The 16,561-nt window shown below is 44.3% G+C and overlaps 1 protein-coding gene across 5 annotated transcripts; it reads right to left on the minus strand.

The window, feature by feature from the left end:
* Positions 1–808: 808 nt before the first annotated feature.
* On the minus strand, positions 809–16,501 carry armc8 (armadillo repeat containing 8). 5 transcript variants are annotated; one of them, XM_063888328.1, is made up of 24 exons: positions 16,233–16,501; positions 12,309–12,385; positions 11,505–11,576; positions 11,252–11,394; positions 11,065–11,162; positions 10,873–10,965; positions 10,681–10,761; positions 10,522–10,597; positions 10,345–10,435; positions 10,198–10,258; positions 9,910–10,110; positions 9,547–9,642; positions 7,369–7,451; positions 7,164–7,245; positions 6,990–7,076; positions 6,808–6,900; positions 5,863–6,012; positions 5,648–5,674; positions 4,803–4,898; positions 4,493–4,588; positions 4,248–4,320; positions 3,933–3,968; positions 3,649–3,742; positions 809–2,554 (listed from the first exon to the last, which is right to left on the minus strand). In XM_063888328.1, exons 1-24 carry the CDS (start codon positions 16,275–16,277, stop codon positions 2,521–2,523), a joined length of 2,085 nt encoding a protein of 694 aa, XP_063744398.1. In that variant the 5' UTR covers positions 16,278–16,501; the 3' UTR covers positions 809–2,520. The 5 variants fall into 5 exon arrangements, with proteins under 5 accessions (XP_063744398.1, XP_063744403.1, XP_063744399.1 ...); XM_063888333.1 differs by lacking the exon at positions 16,233–16,501 and adding an exon at positions 12,605–16,196; XM_063888329.1 differs by lacking the exon at positions 5,648–5,674.
* Positions 16,502–16,561: the final 60 nt, after the last annotated feature.

Below are 16,561 nucleotides of genomic sequence, written 5' to 3' on the forward strand. Positions count from 1 at the left end.
CAGGTCCTTCAAACACTTACTGCTGCTCTGGAGATATGCTCACTTGTAAGAGCTCTCTAAAGGTGAAGCACCTGTTTACAAATCCATTTTAAAGACTTCCCAGGCCTAATTTCATCAAAATCAAGGATCCAACCTGTCAGGGCGTGAATTTGTTGTTGATTTCTGCAGGTTTTGTATCTGGTCATTTGATTTATGAAAATATCTGTGTTATTTAATTGGACGTTTCACTTACATTTCTTGTGTTTGTATAAATATATTACATTTGTTTTTATTGCACTTTCTTATTTTTATTCAACTTATTTTGAGGATTATCTTTCATTTTATTTCATTGACTCCAAGCACTCATGTTCAAAAATATAGTAAAACAACTTAAATTCTCGCAAAAGAAATGAACCAAACCAAAACCAAATGAAGTGTTTGGGTTTTTTTTCCTGGAGAGAAACTTCCTCTGGTGGGAATTTGGGGATTTAAGCCTTTGCAGACCATTTACATGCACCAAAACCTATATAACACTATGGCATAAGGGAGAAACCCCAAAAGCATAATAGGGCCTCTTTTTTTCAAAGAGGATCTTGTTTTTACTGCATTACTGGGTTACTTTCTTGCAGAGAAACTGGTCATAACCTCTGTGACTTCGACTCAGTGGGAACAAATGAGGATGCAATCCAAACTAAAGGAACATTTCACTGCACATTAGTGCTTTACTGTTGAACAGAGAGAATCCTTGAAGCTGTATTTGATTTGTTTGCAGAGGTCGAACACATGCAGCATTTTTCTCAGGGAAGAAATAAGACACCACACAGAGGAGATCCTTCTTCAAGTCTGCATATATTTTCAATGGTAACATTCATTCTATCAGAATTTCAGTAAGGATTTGAAATGTGAGGAACACTCTAGAACAGCGGTTCCCAAACCTTTTTCGCGGCGCACCCCCTTCTACGTCCCTACCGGGTTGACGCACCCCCCAAACAAAACAAAAAAAAGGCAACAAAGCTTTGTTTTATCGCCATATACGTAACTTTGTCATGAGACATTCCACCTGACAGTTTCCCTGATTTCAGCCAGTTAGTCATATTTGAAAGAATGAATGAAACGAGTTGGCGCGCATATATCCTAGCCCACAGTGAAACGTAGAAGAAGACAGCGGCTGTCTTCTTCTACGTTTCTATCAAAAACTAATAAATGATAGTTTTGTTATTTAAAATAAAAGGGATTACAAAGGAAGTGTGTATTGTTCCTGTTTGTTATTGTAGCCTATGGAAAAATCCCACTTAAAAAACAACACTGTAATATTTCTACACCAGACCACCATCACGTTTCATCTCGCGCACCCCCTGGTGGCAGCTCGCGCACCCCAGCACTTTGGGAATCCCTGCTCTAGAAAGACCCTGACGGGAGAGGAAATTATATAATGAGGGGAGGGGGGGGGGAAATGAAGCACTTGATTCTGCTGCTGAGGATGTGCCTCACCCTCCAGGGGCCGGTCTCAAATGATCCCTTACATCGACTCTGTCCTCGCTTCTCAAAAACACATCAGAGGACACACACACACACACACACACACACACACACACACACACACACACACACACACACACAGTCTTGTTAAACAGAGCTGTGAGGACACATGAAACCCTCTCGTCTCTGGTGTGTGAACTCATGCCTGTTAATTAGTAACCGGGCAGGTCAGAGTAAGCACTCTGGAACTACATTTCCCATTGGGACTATAAGGATATTGGACAGAGGTGACGGGCGACAGTGCACGCAGAACCACAGCGGTGAGAAAAGAAAGCAAAAATTCAGGAGAATCACATTTCCTTTCCTTATTTACTTCAAAAAAAAATCCATGTTCAAAGTCATATCCATAATGGGACTGCAGCGGATGGTTCAGAGAGAATGGATCAAAACAAAACAGGGGAAAATAAAAATCCAAAAATATATATTTATGTTTATATTTATATATATTTATATATTTACGAGGTATGTATCCACAAAAAAAGAAAAAACACCCAAAATTCCAAAATAGGCAAGTCTGTATTTTTCCAAATGGGTCCTTGCTTGCGGCACCAGAAGGAAACATTATTATTAATATGAATTAAAAATACAATAAAACCAGGAAGCTTTGCTGTCCGACAGCCGTGCTCCTCCTGCGTCAAACCTCGTAGTCCACTTCTCGCAGTGCACAAGCTCCACCCACGGGGAGTCCAAAAGGCTGCTGCACGCCAACAACAAATCACAGTCCCAAAAAACATCACTTCATTGTTGAAAATAAAAAGAAAACGGGAAAAAAAACAAGCAAACCCCTCCTAACCTTTTACCTCCCAACAACCACAGAGTCTCCGAGGTGAGGTCTGGAGTGAGGTGGTGGTGTTGGGCTCTGGGTGGAGGGGGGAGGGAGGCCAGCAACAGGTCCACAAAAGGTGTCTTTGTGCAAAAAAAAAAAAAAACTGAAACAAAAGAACCGATGGCCGGCGACGATCGTTAGTCAGGCTGGCAGTAGAGGATCTCTGCTCTCTGTGGTCACGCCAGGTACTGCTGCATCGCCGTCTTCGCCCTGAGAGACAGAGAGGGAGTCAGTCCTTCAAGCTTATCAAACACGGGCAGTTCAGATGTTTTAGAGTGGGGTTGTATGAGCTACTTATGTACAGTAATACCAGCAGAAGACTTCTTTGACACCCAAGCACCACGTTTTGTAAAGTGTGTTTGAGTACTCAGTATGCTATATGGATTAAACGTATTATTAGATGCAGTTGGAGAAACAGACAGCACTTCAAGCAGAAAGTTGAGCAATGTGTTGCTGGGTGTCTTTTTGAGGAAAAGGTTAGAATTCTGAGGAAAAAAAACTTCAGAAAGTTCAGATTTTAAGAAATAAATCTGAATTTCGAGATTAGAAAATAATTACATTCATTTTCTGAAAATCTGAGAATTTTAAAAATAAATGAGAAAAAAAAATAGAATTTGGGAAATTCTCAGAGATCAATATCAAGTATAACATATCAGATTTTAAGAAAGAAGTCAGAATTTTGAGAAACATTTTTATATTTATTTTCTGAAAATCTGAGAATTTTAAAATAAATTAGAATTTGAGAAGTCTAATATTCTGAGTAAATTCCATATTCTGAGTAAAAAGCCTGAATTTAGAATTATAGTATAATATATTTTCAAAGCCTTGCCTTGGTGCACACAGCCCTTTCTGAATCTGTGATCCATGTGCTTTTCCACAGCTACCCACACTCTTTTGACACAGACTGATTTTCCTTGCAGGAAACAGTAGTAACTGTTCTCTGCCTTCATCCTTTAGGTTGTGTTATTGTGTGACTTGGTGCTTGAACGCTTGGTTCTGATTGACAATCACAAACAAAACAAACCATGGAGGCAGCAGAACACCAGCCACTCCAGCGTTCTGCAGGGTACAATTACTCCTTTTGAAGTGAGCGAAGCTACAAATAACGGCAGCAGTTACATGCTGAAATGTGCTGTCTGACGGCAAGATGAAGCACTGAGAATATTCTAAATAAAGCAGACACGACAGCTGATACTGAACATATTTAAGGTCATACTAATAAGACACTTCATACAACCCCATTTAGATTAAGACAAACTATCTTTTGAACAAGTCTCTGGTGAAGGTTTGCTATCCTGGCCCACCTGTCACAGAGGTTGGGGTCCGAGGCCTGGGTGAGTTTGTGCAGGATGTCCACAAAGCCCATCTCCCTCAGCTTATCCTGACGCTCCTGAGAACCTGGAACACATGATGAAGAAGACAGAGGAAGATTAAATCCTTTCTAATTACATCTGATCAACAATCCATTAAAGAAAAGGCATCAGTGGCTTTGTTAAAGCATTCACTGCAGAATAGTCTAAATGTTTCTTGTAACTTTTGGTCTTAAAGAAGTTCAAATGTGTTAAACGTTGACCTGAGCTGTGCTGACCTTTGAGGGAACAATCGCTGCTGACCACTGCTTGAACTGAAAGATGAAAAACAATTACTTGTGTTTCTGATTCTGCACAATAACAAATGGGCCGTAAATTGAGACAAGACAGGGAATTAAAGGCCTCTGAAACATGGTGATCTGCTGCTAGCAACATTAGCATTGAAGCTAAGATGGCTACATTTACCACAGCATCCCTCCGAGTCCAGGAGAGCTTTTCTGCTTATGATTAATATTACCTCTAAGTTCACCATTTATTTACCAGCTGTTATTATAAAATGCTACCCAAACTAAACCCACGAGTCCCGGGCTTACCGTCCTCCTCATTCCAGATCAGGTTGGAGATGCAGAAGGTGGCGGCGAGCTGCAGTTTCACATTCGAATGCCCCTGCAGGAACAGCAGAAGTGGGGGAAAATATGATAGAGGAAAAAGCACGGGTCAAAAAGAATCAACAGGAAGTATAATTACTAAAACACAACAAGAGAACCTGCATGCTGCAACAACACCAGCATCAGATCTGACCACAGGGACGAGCTACAGTACAGGTTATATAAAGTACCATGTAGTATTTGATTTTCTGGAGCATGTCGTCATTGGTCATGAGGATTTCCTTGGCTGTGTTGCCGTCGGCGATGTTGGCTAGGATGCACAGCGTCTGACAGGAAAGGAAAGTATTACATCAGTGCCAAACATTCTGTGATGCAAAAAGGAAAAACCTCCGACTGATTCTCCCTGATGTGCTCCGATAAAACCCGCACTGCAAATGAATACAGACTCATACCTGCAGAATGTCAAAACGTGTCCGCAGTGCAGCTTTTTTATCATGAATTCTGTATGAAAAGTAAGCATGAAGAGGTCGGCGCGCTCACCTGCTCTTTGACCTCTATACTGTGCTCCGCCTCCAGGATGAGGGTCACGGCCTGCAGGATCTGCTTCCCATGAGAGCTCATGATCTGGTCGATGTGCTGACACATCAAGGGAGGAAGCGGGAGAGATTCAGTATGCAGGCTGCACCTAACATCCCTGAGGGATTTATGCAAACTCAGCACTCGCCACTGCAGGATATGAGGACTGCACTACATGATTATCCTGGCTAAAATAATTACCATTCAGAACATTATCCCAGTAAATCATCCACATATGGTTTTAAGACATACTGGAATCATTTGGTCTTACATACTGCATCACAGGTAGGGCACATCCTTTTTGGACATATCAAAAACCATCTTCAATTATAAATCAACGGGATGCATTTCAAAGTTAAATATTAGATAGCGGTAGATAAAAATTGGATGACTAAGGATTTAGACAGATGTGATCAAAATATTACTCTGATAAAAACAAAATGTCTCTCCTTTGTTTGACTTAGGAAGACGTGACAGAAAAAACAATGATATGGGTATGATGTACATAACTTTCCAACACAGACATGAAAACCCACCGGAAATAAACCTAATCCTAGTATTTAGAATAGGTAATACATGAGTGATGTATTTCAGAACAACATTTTCAGAAAAGTCACTTCTGAGAAAAAAAAAGAATTTTCAACATTCTGAATTTTTGAGGAAACTTCGAATTTTGAGAAAAAGCGTGATTGGTTTTTTTTTAGGAACTCAGAAAGTTTATCCCAGAAGACTATTTTTTTTCCCACCTGTCCATAAGTCTTGAACACAAGAGAGAAAGACTACGGTTCACCAGAATAAAAATGTCTCACTTTTGTCTCAGGGCTTCCTTTACTGTGCTGTAACCCAAGAGCAAAACACTTTATCATATCAAAATCAAAGCCCTCACTCACCATGTTCCGAACACACAAACACAAGGTACAGTTACTCCTGAACCTCATTATTTGTCCCTACGATTGTATACCCTACACCCTTTGCATTAAGCACTACAGTGAATATGTTCTGCTTAAGCCTGCGTGTGTCTTACTGGGCGTGTTGACAGCAGATTCCTCAGCAGCCCGAGGGTCTTCATCAGCACGTTGCTGTCGGGGTCCGATAGCAGCCGGAACAACTGTTCTGTTCCCAAACACCGAACGATCTCCACCTTCACCTTCTGATCCGCCTGGAACGCCATGTTCTAAAACACACACGTGCACACACACAGGTTTTGTAATGAAATAATGTGGCAAATCTGGGGGGTTGGATTTGTGTTTCCCCCCTCTGGCTGTGATAGTTTTTTAAATACGAGAGAGACCAGATTATAAAGAACCTCATCCCAGCTGTAAGAACGAGTCGTCGAATCAGTTAGTCAACAGACAGCCTTTCAAACATGCTTAATAGCTGTTCTGTATATGATATTGTCCAGCAGTGGCTCAGTCAGTAGGGGCTCGGACTGGGAACCGTAGGGTCGCCGGTTCAAGTCCCTGAACTATGAAATATGGAAAGTGGACTGCTACTACAGTTCACCTCCTAGGCCCTGCTGTGGTGCCCTTGAGCAAGGCACCGGACACCTCCAATCCCCCCTCCCCATTGCTCCCCGGGCGACGCACAGTAGCTGCCCACGGCTCCCAGTACTACGGTGGGTTAAATGCAGAGGACCAATTTCACTGTGTGTGCTCTGCTGTGTGCATGTGTGTGACTAATAAAGAGGGTTTCATCCTCCCATTCTGTTCTAAAGTAAATATCTCTGGGTTTTTGACAAAGTGAGACATTTTAAAGATATCATGTTGAGGAAAATATCATTCCAAAAGATTTCTTCACATATTTTGCGAACTCTTTTGGCAAGGGCTTCAACTTAGGGTAGGTTCATTTATACATAAAAGTCCTGCAGCTCAAAACACAACACTGTTGATCAAGTTTCTGCAGATTAGAGGGAAGAGAGGGAGGATGGTTGTAAGTAACAAGTGAAAGAAGTGTTAGGTCCACTTCTCACCATCAGAGCCCAGATCCCGTTGACCCTCAGTGCAGGACTGTCACTCTGCGTCAAACTGCAGAGCAGCTCAATCACCCCCGACTCCAGGATGGGCTGCATCACGGAAACAAATGGTCTCAATATTAAACACATATGCCACCATACTCAAAGGTATACAATCTGTTGTCTTCATGTGTGTGTACCTCTTTGCTGGGGGAGAACTCAAGCAGTAGATTGCATAGTGTCGAGGAGGCCATGACTAGGACTTCATCCGGAGCGTTCTGCAGCAGCTACAAACAACAACAACACATCACTCACTATGTGTTTATAGAAGTACACAACTGTAACCGATTCCCCCACAAACCCACTCCACTGACCTTCATGAGGGGTTTCCACACTGCATGGTCATGGAAGCTCGTCCTCAGCTGCTGCACTGACCGGGAAAGACTGTGAAGACACCTGGGGAAGAAATGTAGAATACAATAGAAATTCAATCAGGGTTTTTAAATGGTCACTTGGTACAGGAGTAAAATGGGTGTGAGGAGACAGATCTGGGACAAAGAGACTTGCTTCACATCGTACCTGACAGCGGCCAGACGGACTTTAATGCTGGACTCTGATAGGCCGCTGACTATCCGGTCCATCATGTTCTCTGTCTCTGTGATCTGAGGAAAAATCAACAGAAAGAGGTGGATAAGAATACAAATACGCAGTTCCGGTTTATGGCGTTGGAGTGATCGGTTCGCATTGGCGTTTGCTCCCTAATCCTGTTTCGCTTTGAAACATGCACACCCAGACGTCTGTTACTTTTCTTACCTGGTAAGTCACTAGGAGTGCCTCAGTAACTTTTTGTGATCAAAATGAGTAAAAGTCGCGGCAGAAGTCAGCAACATCTGACTCAACACTTTAGCTCGAGGGATAAAGATGCTAACAAGATGGCTACCAGTGCTTCGGAAGCTAGCGAGCAGCCGCTAACCCTCGTTATGCTGGTCGGGGAACTTGAGAAACTGTGTAAAGACGTAAGGAACGTACCGCTTCCATGAACACCGCCCTGGCCCCAATCCAAGCCTCTCTCCAAATGATCACTGACACCGTGGCCACACATGCTGCAACCATCACCGGAATGGAAACGGCAACATCTCCGTGTGATTGGCATTCCAGAAGGAACGGAGGGGGATGATGCGCGTCTCTTCATGACTACACTGTTCAATGAGGTGGTCGGAGACCCTCAGCTGGATACCTTGGCGCTAGACCGTGCGCATCGCAGTCTGGCTCCGAAACCGCCGCAAGGATCTCGGCCCTTCAGGGTCCGCTTCCATAATTATGTCCAGAAAGAACGTGTGCTGCTGTGTGCTAGGAAATCCCGGCATGTTTCGTACCAAGGGCATCCCATCAGGATCTTCGAAGATTTCAGCGCCACACTCGCCAAGAAGCGGGCCGCCTTCAACAAAGTCAAGTCGCAGCTCCACAAGGAGGGAGCACGCTTCGGCTTTCTCTACCCAGCCCGCCTGCGTGTTACTATTAACGGACAGACTCGCATCTTTGACTCCGCGGAAGAGGCAGAGCGTTTCTATCAGGTTCATAGTAGTAAGTGAAGGATCAGGACTCTGTCCACATGCCCCCTCTGATTCTTGTTTTTCCACTTAAGCTATTTTTATTGCTATAACCGAGCTGAAGCTACACGGACATGAACGTTAAATTAGACAGGACTTGCAGCTCCCTGCGAGGCCAATAGAGATCACTGCTGTCTTGTTTATGGGGGTGTGGACTGGGGATTGACTGTAATTCAGCTGGGGATGTATACGTGTGATGATACATGTTGAAGGGACGCCAACTACGCCGTAGTTAGCCGGAGGTGTGCAGAATATTTCCTGCGTGCTCATCTGTGTTACAGGATGAGTTTAGGACCAGGTTGTAGGGATTTGTTAGATATTGGACATGGACTGCGCTATCTCTCTGTGTGTGGCACGACATCCAATCAAATTAGATCCACGTTGTTTTTGATCGGACAGCATCCAACCAATCAAAGTACTGGACACCCAATGAGGCGGAACAGACTATAAACCGCCAAGTAGGCAACAATGATACCACGGGTAGTTTCCTTTGGGTTTAAAAACTTTGAGGTGGTCAACAAAAAAACACCTGCAGTCTGTAAAACTTGCGGGACGAAGATAACAGACGGAGACGCGACAACTTCCAGCTTCGTTCGACATTTGAAGTTGCACAAAGAACGGTAAGTTTTGAATGAAAGCTAACACTAGCTTATCGGCTAATTGACCACCTCTCTGTGGCCACTGTGCTTACAAGACAGTGATTGTTTGCTTACCAGATAGCTACACTGGTTTGACAGCTAAAGCTTGACCAAAAACCTGCCTGGATACTGTTTTGAGGGAGAGCATGATGACAGCCATATTGTGAAACAAATGCAAGACATCCTAATACACACAATTATACCGAGTTCAAGAAGTGAAGGGTAATAAATACATACAGTACACACATAATAGCAAGTCCATTTATACATGGAGTTTAATACTACAATGCCACAAACTCTAGGTGTGTTCAGACGGAATGGGCGTGATGCTATTTCATATGAAGTAATTACATAGACCTAGTGGATGTGCATAATGACTCAAAACACCACACCAAAAACATTCAAATGTTTCCATTTTAATAAAAAGTCTTCTCCCAAGAAAAAAAGAATACAAATATGAATGCTGACATTTACATATGGAAAAATAAATAGACCAAAGGAAAGCTGACCTTCTTGCGGATGTCCTCGTCGTTGGAGCCCAGCGAGGCGTAGAGTTTGAACGCAGCTTGTCTCAGCTCGTGTGCGTGCTTCAGGTCGTGATCCAGCTGCAGAGGACAGAGAGGACACACAGTGAACTGTTGCATAATGTCCTTTAGTCATGTTGGTTTAGATCAATAAACTTGGATTTATTAGAAGGAAATTGTGCAAGAGGAAACTGTGTACTTGTATTTCAAATAGTTTTTCTCAACTCCGATTAGACTAATCCTAGAAGAACTAACTAAGCCTTGTTGGTGTAATAAAACACGAAATATCTGCCTCTTTTAAACCTAAGTAATTACTTAAAGAGGGCACATTTAGGCCCGCTGACCCACCCTCTTGATGTCTGTGATGGCGGACACAGAGCTGGGGTATTTGAAGTAGTCTGCCAGCATGGCCACCAGGTGGTCCGTGGTGCTGGCGATCCTCTGCAGCTCCACGTCGGGTTCCATCAGGTAGGCCAGCGTCTCCGCACCCTCCACCCTCTCTTCCAGCAGATGCTCTTTACTGCACATCCGCACCAGGCAAGGCAGGGTCTGGAAGGAAGACGTGAAGTCACGTTAGTTAAAGGAGTGCCTATATCATAAGTAATCATAATAATGTTGGTTTCTGAAAATCCTGACCTTTAGGACAACACAGCTGTCGTCTGTCCTGATGGCGCCCGCCCGACACATGTACGTTAGACTAAAGCAAAAGGAGCAGAGGTGACACTCAAAAAAAACGTGTAAAGGAAATAGAGTGGTGCATTGTATAGTCTTTATTCCACTCACCATTTGGCTGCTGTTAGCTGCATTTCGATGGGTTGATCCCTTTGCATCATTCTGACAAATACCTGAGAGAGCAGCTCCCCGTCCACCAGCACTGGCAACAAAAACAGAGGAAGACTGGGGTTAAAAAAAAGTGACGCCCAGGAGTGAAAAGAGCAGAAGAAGAGAGGAGAAGCTCACCATTCACCAGTGTCATGGAGACCTGAGTGTTCTCATAGGCCAGGACCGAGAAACACTTTAACGCCTGCATCCGGACCTGAGAGGAGAGGGAGACATTCAGTTACCTGTGCGAGTGAAAGGGCTTATGGGTAAATGCACATCCCTCACAGAGAGACATACCTTATAAGAGGGGGAGATAAGAAGAGGGGCGATGTTCTGGATGGCGCCGTGGTTGAAAAGAACCGTCTGGTGCTCCGGGGTCTGCAGACAAAACACACTATGAACCTCCGTCTGGATACCAGTGCCATGGACTCCACTGTGTACGTGTGTGTGTGTGTGTGTGTGTGAGTGAGAATGAATACCAACAAATACCTTACAACAGTGGGAGAAGATCTGTGTGATGTACTCCTGTGTTCTCTGGGAGCGGCTCAGGAGAGACATTAGATGGGGGATCACAGTGGGGTCCTAAAGCAAACAAAACAGGAGATAGGGACATGTTGTTTATGTGTATAGGTTGTGTGTGTACTGTAAATAGCAGACAGAACAACTTATAAGACAACCTACAGTATAGAGCAGCTGCACAGGGGTGACTGGACTGATGAAAACCGTTCTGAGACATCGAAGACAAGCTTCAATGAAGATCAGGTCCGTACACAGGAGACCTGCAGGAACAAAGCACAGGTAGCACTCCGAACACGTCCTCCCCTGCAGTGAGTGTTTTATACATGACTGCTTGATTGTTTGCTCCAACCTTGAAGCAGGGCAGGGATGATGTGACAGTCCACCAGGGACTTGATGTTGTTCTCGGTGCCCATGGCCAGGCTGCCCAGCACCACCGCACACTCCGTCCTCAGCTCCAGACTGGAGGAGCTCTGCTGCAGCAGGTACAGTAACCTGAACCCATGAACACACACACACACACACACACACAGGAGTTCATGGTAGAGGATACTCAGCAACTTAAACGTAGGTAGAAAGATTGGAGACAGTGCGCAGAGACGTACCTCGGCACAGCTCCGAGGACGATCAGATTGGCCTTCTGCTTGTTGTTTCCTATGACTGCGTTCTTCATGTCACTATAGTCAGACACACACAGATTAGAACTGTACTTGGCATCTATTTAGGCAGACTGAGAACAATTTCAACAAACATGCCCCAAGTACAGCACATTATGTTTAAATCAAGATGCATTTTGCATGTGTTGTCCTTAGATAATCAAACAGGAGGCACACAGAGTACAATCCGACCATCATTTCCATATCACATCAGAGAAGGTAAACATGAAGCAGATGCACCACACACTTTTTGGACACACAATGAGCCAGTTCATTTGCATGCACTGCATTTTGTTTTCCATGCAGCTTCTCCTCTGCTCTGCAAGTGCCCCAGATGATCTCATATAGCAGATAAGTGAGGCTAACGGAAAAGTACAGCTGTAGCAGGCACTCAAGTCCGTCAGGTGCTCGGCTAGCGGAGCGCTACACGCCGTAACCAGAGCTAGTGCCCTCAGAAGTTAAAAATAACAGGGAAATTGTCAGGTCACCATAGCGAGAGAGAGTGAGTGAGTGAGTGAGTGAGAGTGAGATATGAAGTAACACTGATGACTGAAATGCATTTTGAAATAGAGCGTCACATGAACGCTTGTGTGTATAAGCAGAGGTCATGCTCATGCAAGCACTGCATTTCAGTACAGAGCACAGCTAAAGACACCGGCTGTGAAGAAATACATTGACTGCAAGACAGTAATGTACTGCCCCCTGCATTTATACAATATACCGAATGAATCTATAAAGTGTTGCTGGACTTACATGACTCCCTGAAGCACTTTCTGTGGGTCTGGGTCAAACAGTCTGTCAACATAGTGGCGACTAGTGGCAGTTACTTCCTGTGAGAGGAAAAATGTATGAGCAACATTAGTGACATAATTCAATGACGCATACATTTCCCACAATTCCAATCTACTAGGGCTAACTGTCGGGGTTTAGGGAAACAGGACCCAAGTGCAGTAAAATAAACGGGAGGCAGGTATGGGTCCAAACAAACGGCGAGCTTTATTTAAATTAAAGCTGTACTTTCAACGAAAAATAACCACACCAACACTAACCAGGGGACACAGGGACACTGGGAACAGGAGCAGACAGACGGACGGGCAGGCAGGAACAGGCAGGTAACAGGTACAGGATCAGGTAGGAAACGACCAAAGGGGCCAAAGACGGGGCCAGAGAGCGCGACGGGGACACATTGGGGGCTGGGCAGGAGGACGGCGAGACGCCTCTGGAGGACGGGCAGGAGGGCAGCGAGACCCCTCTGGAGGAAGGGCTGGAAGCTGGCGAGACGCCTCTGGAGGACAGGCTGGAAGACGGCGAGACGCCTCCGGAGAACGGACTGGAAGACGGCAAGACAGCTCCGGAGGACGGACTGGAAGAGGAGCAGACGTTGGCAGGACCCCCATCGGAACAGGTGACGACGGGACCCCCAACAGAACAGGATCAGGTGTTGGCGGGAGCCCCATCGGAACAGGTGACGGCGGGACCCCCAACAGAACAGGATCAGGTGTTGGCGGGACCCCCATCGGAACAGGTGACGGCGGGATCTCCAACGAAACAGATGCAGGTGTTGGCGGGACCCCTATCGGAACACGTGACGGCAGGTCTCCCAACGGAACAAGCGTCCACGGGACCCCCAACGGAGCAGGAACAGGCGAGACTGGAGGCAAGGCCGGAGTCGACTGGACAGACGAGGCTGGAGTCGACAGGACAGGCCAGGCCGGCGTCGGCCGGGCCGTCCTGTCGGGCCGCCGGCAGGGCAGGCGGTGCTGGAGTAGGCCGGGCCGCCGACAGGACAGGAGTGGCTGGAGTTGGCAGGGACGCAGCTGGAAACATGGCGGCTAAGGCCGAAACTTGAGCTGGAGGCATGGCTGCAGGAGGCCTGGCTGTAGCTTGAGCCGGAAGCGTCATTGCTGTGACCCGAGGTTTTAGGATAGGGTGCAGGCTTTCTAGGGAAGTGACAAATGTCCTCAAATACTCCGGCAGTGAGCTCACGAACCATGGCTTCTCTGCCACTTCCCGGCGTGCACGAAGGAGAGCTGAATCTTGAGCCTCTTTAGACACTGCTTTCCTCCATTCTCCCAAAATACACAAAATTTGGTATGAAAACGCCACCAGAGCATCGTCCAAACATACTGCTGGGTCCATCTTTGGTTCAGTCTTTCTGTCAGGGTTTAGGGAAACAGGACCCAAGTGCAGTAAAATGAACGGGAGGCAGGTATGGGTCCAAACAAACGACGAGCTTTATTTAAATTAAAGCTGTACTTTCAACGAAAAATAACCACACCAACACTAACCAGGGGATACAGGGACACTGGGAACAGGAGCAGACAGACGGACGGGCAGGAACAGGCAGGTAACAGGTACAGGATCAGGTAGAAAACGACGACGACCGAAGAAGAGACAAAAGGGGAACCAAGACTAACTACACAAGGCTAATCACCAAACAACACACAGCTGGAGAGGGGAGGAGAAACACAGGGGCAACAGGTGAACACAATGACACAATCAGGGGAAGGAGGGAAACTAAAGACAGGGAGTGAAACTTAACCTGACACAAGAGGGGAAAACCTTTCAAAATAAAACACATAACCTAAAAGACATGACAGACACGAAACCAGGATCATGACGCTAACTTGCTAGAAAGTAGATTAGATTAAATCTTGCTCAGCTTCCCTTTCACACAGACACACACAGCAGAAAATGATATATACATTATAGTGCACAGAGTTTTAAAAATTGCATATATTTAAGATCAATTCCCAATTATTTAAAGTTGAAAGGCTGCAGGAAAGAGCCTGTCTGCAAGGCAATTAAAACACCCTTTTTAATAGTTGGTTTTTGATTGTTTGACTATAATAAAAGCCTTCATAGTCCAACAGTCGTACATGTACAGTAGCATCCACAGCATGGCCCTTTAAAAAGCTGTGGCTACATGTGACACCAGAAAACTGTGTTTATATCACTGACAGCTTTAGCCAGAACTTTCCACCTGACCCCAGAGGACGACAGCTCACAACTCAACGCTACTATTTGCTCCTGGAGCCTGCATGCTGTTGACAAGGTGTTCAGTACATTCTGTACCTGCAGCGCAAAACGTGCCTGTGATATATATTAATTTGAGGCTGAATGGTTGTCATAAATACATATACACAAAAACAAAGCTAGTTGTGTTCAAAGGCTCATATTCAACTTATTGCACAATGGATCTTTTCCAGTTCAAATTACAAATGAAAGAGGAAAGAGGTCCAACTTAAATCCTGAATGCCCTTAAATCCCTAACAGGAGCAAAATGTCAAGAGAAATAAGGATCATCCTAATAACATAAATGTGCATTTAACACTAAAAGGTGCTATTTATCCTGTCCCTTGTAGGAGAAGTTTATGTTTAGGATTGATTATTAATCATTACAACATTTGGCATGATGGAAGGGGTTGCAGTTATGTTTAGCATATAAAGTATAATGATTATTCTACAAAAACTCTTAGAAATATACATCTACAATACAGATGTAGATAATAAATGCTGCTTGATATCTGAATTATAAGTTTAAAAAAAATACAGGCCTAGTATCAATCGTTGTGCCAAATTAATTGGATTAACAAAATAAAACTGAATCCATTAAAAGTCAACTCATTTGAAAATAAACCATTTATGTGAATGTTATGGGCTTTTTGCATGTTTCTCCATTTGAACTGATGAATAGTTTAACTGTTTGTTTTTTACCTGGCCCTTTGCCTTATCTATTTTTACAAAAGTGGCCCCTGTGTAAAGCCAGTAGAGTCCTCTTTCTGCACACACCTTACTAGGGGGCGTTTCACTGTTTCAAGGCTATGCATGTTCATTTTAGCTTCAGCCAAGTTACACCTGACAGCCACTGTCAATTGATAAAATAAATTAAAATATAATACTATAGCCACATGCTTGACATTTTGCTGCCAACTGATCTCTTTTTACCTAGTAACACAACTCCTAAAGTGTTAGCTTTGCTAGCGTACCCCAATGCTAATTAGCCCAACGAATGAGACCATAAGGGTAGCTAGCTTACACTATCAAGTTTGTTATTGTAATTATCAAGATGCAATAATATTTGGTTTGTTTGGATGTCAAAAAAGCTAAGTCCTGCGATGTGTCTTTCATTGTGAATTGAGGAATATTTAAAATGTGTTTTGACCTGATAGCACTTTCACTGTTAGCCGTTAGCTGCTAACTCATTCCGAGTGACACTGACAGGTACGTTCGTTCGATTTTGTTTCCCGAATGAACCGATGGAACGGGCGGACACATCTCGACCCACATTTTTCTAAAGTGGATTTTGGTGTGTTTTTATTATTTTTCTAGCCCCCCCCCCCTTTTTTTGTATTATTGAGGTATACCCCCACAACCTTATTGTCCATAATCAAATGTATTAGAAGTTTAAAAGTCATTAAAAACGAGAGAAAAATAATTTCTTCACATGTTCAGAACGTCCCCGCCTGCCGGGATGCCGTCAGTATATACAACAAGTCCTCCATCAGCTACGTAGATGAACCGCTACAGTGCTAACTTAGCTTTGTGAGCTAACAGAAACACATAAAACCTTCTAGCTTCTTCATATGACTGAATCAAAAGATGCTCAAACACCAACTTGTTTTGTGAGAGTACTCTGTTAGTTTCCACAATAAAGATTTTGAGAGTGACACTCACAGAAAGCACACTGATGCGGAGAGGGGCCTCCAACAAACACGCCATCTCTCTTCCCCAGATTCAGCGCCCCAATCGGCGCAGCTTTCAGCAGACACTCCGCCCCCCGGAGCAGCTGTGAGAGGCTTTTTAAAGAAATAAATAACTGCAGATAAATCACACCACTCTCCTTTCAAGCGTTATTATAAAAAATAAATAAGGTAACTATAGTATTCCTCTATGGACTCGGTTGTAAACAAAAAACAAATACCGCTAACTTGCTGACTGTCAGACTGTGGATTTGTGAATTAGGTAAATGTTGTTTATACATGTGACGTAGTGGACGTCTCTTA

This window comes from Eleginops maclovinus, chromosome 7 (assembly GCF_036324505.1).
Source record: "Eleginops maclovinus isolate JMC-PN-2008 ecotype Puerto Natales chromosome 7, JC_Emac_rtc_rv5, whole genome shotgun sequence".
Taxonomy (NCBI): Eukaryota; Metazoa; Chordata; class Actinopteri; order Perciformes; family Eleginopidae; genus Eleginops; species Eleginops maclovinus.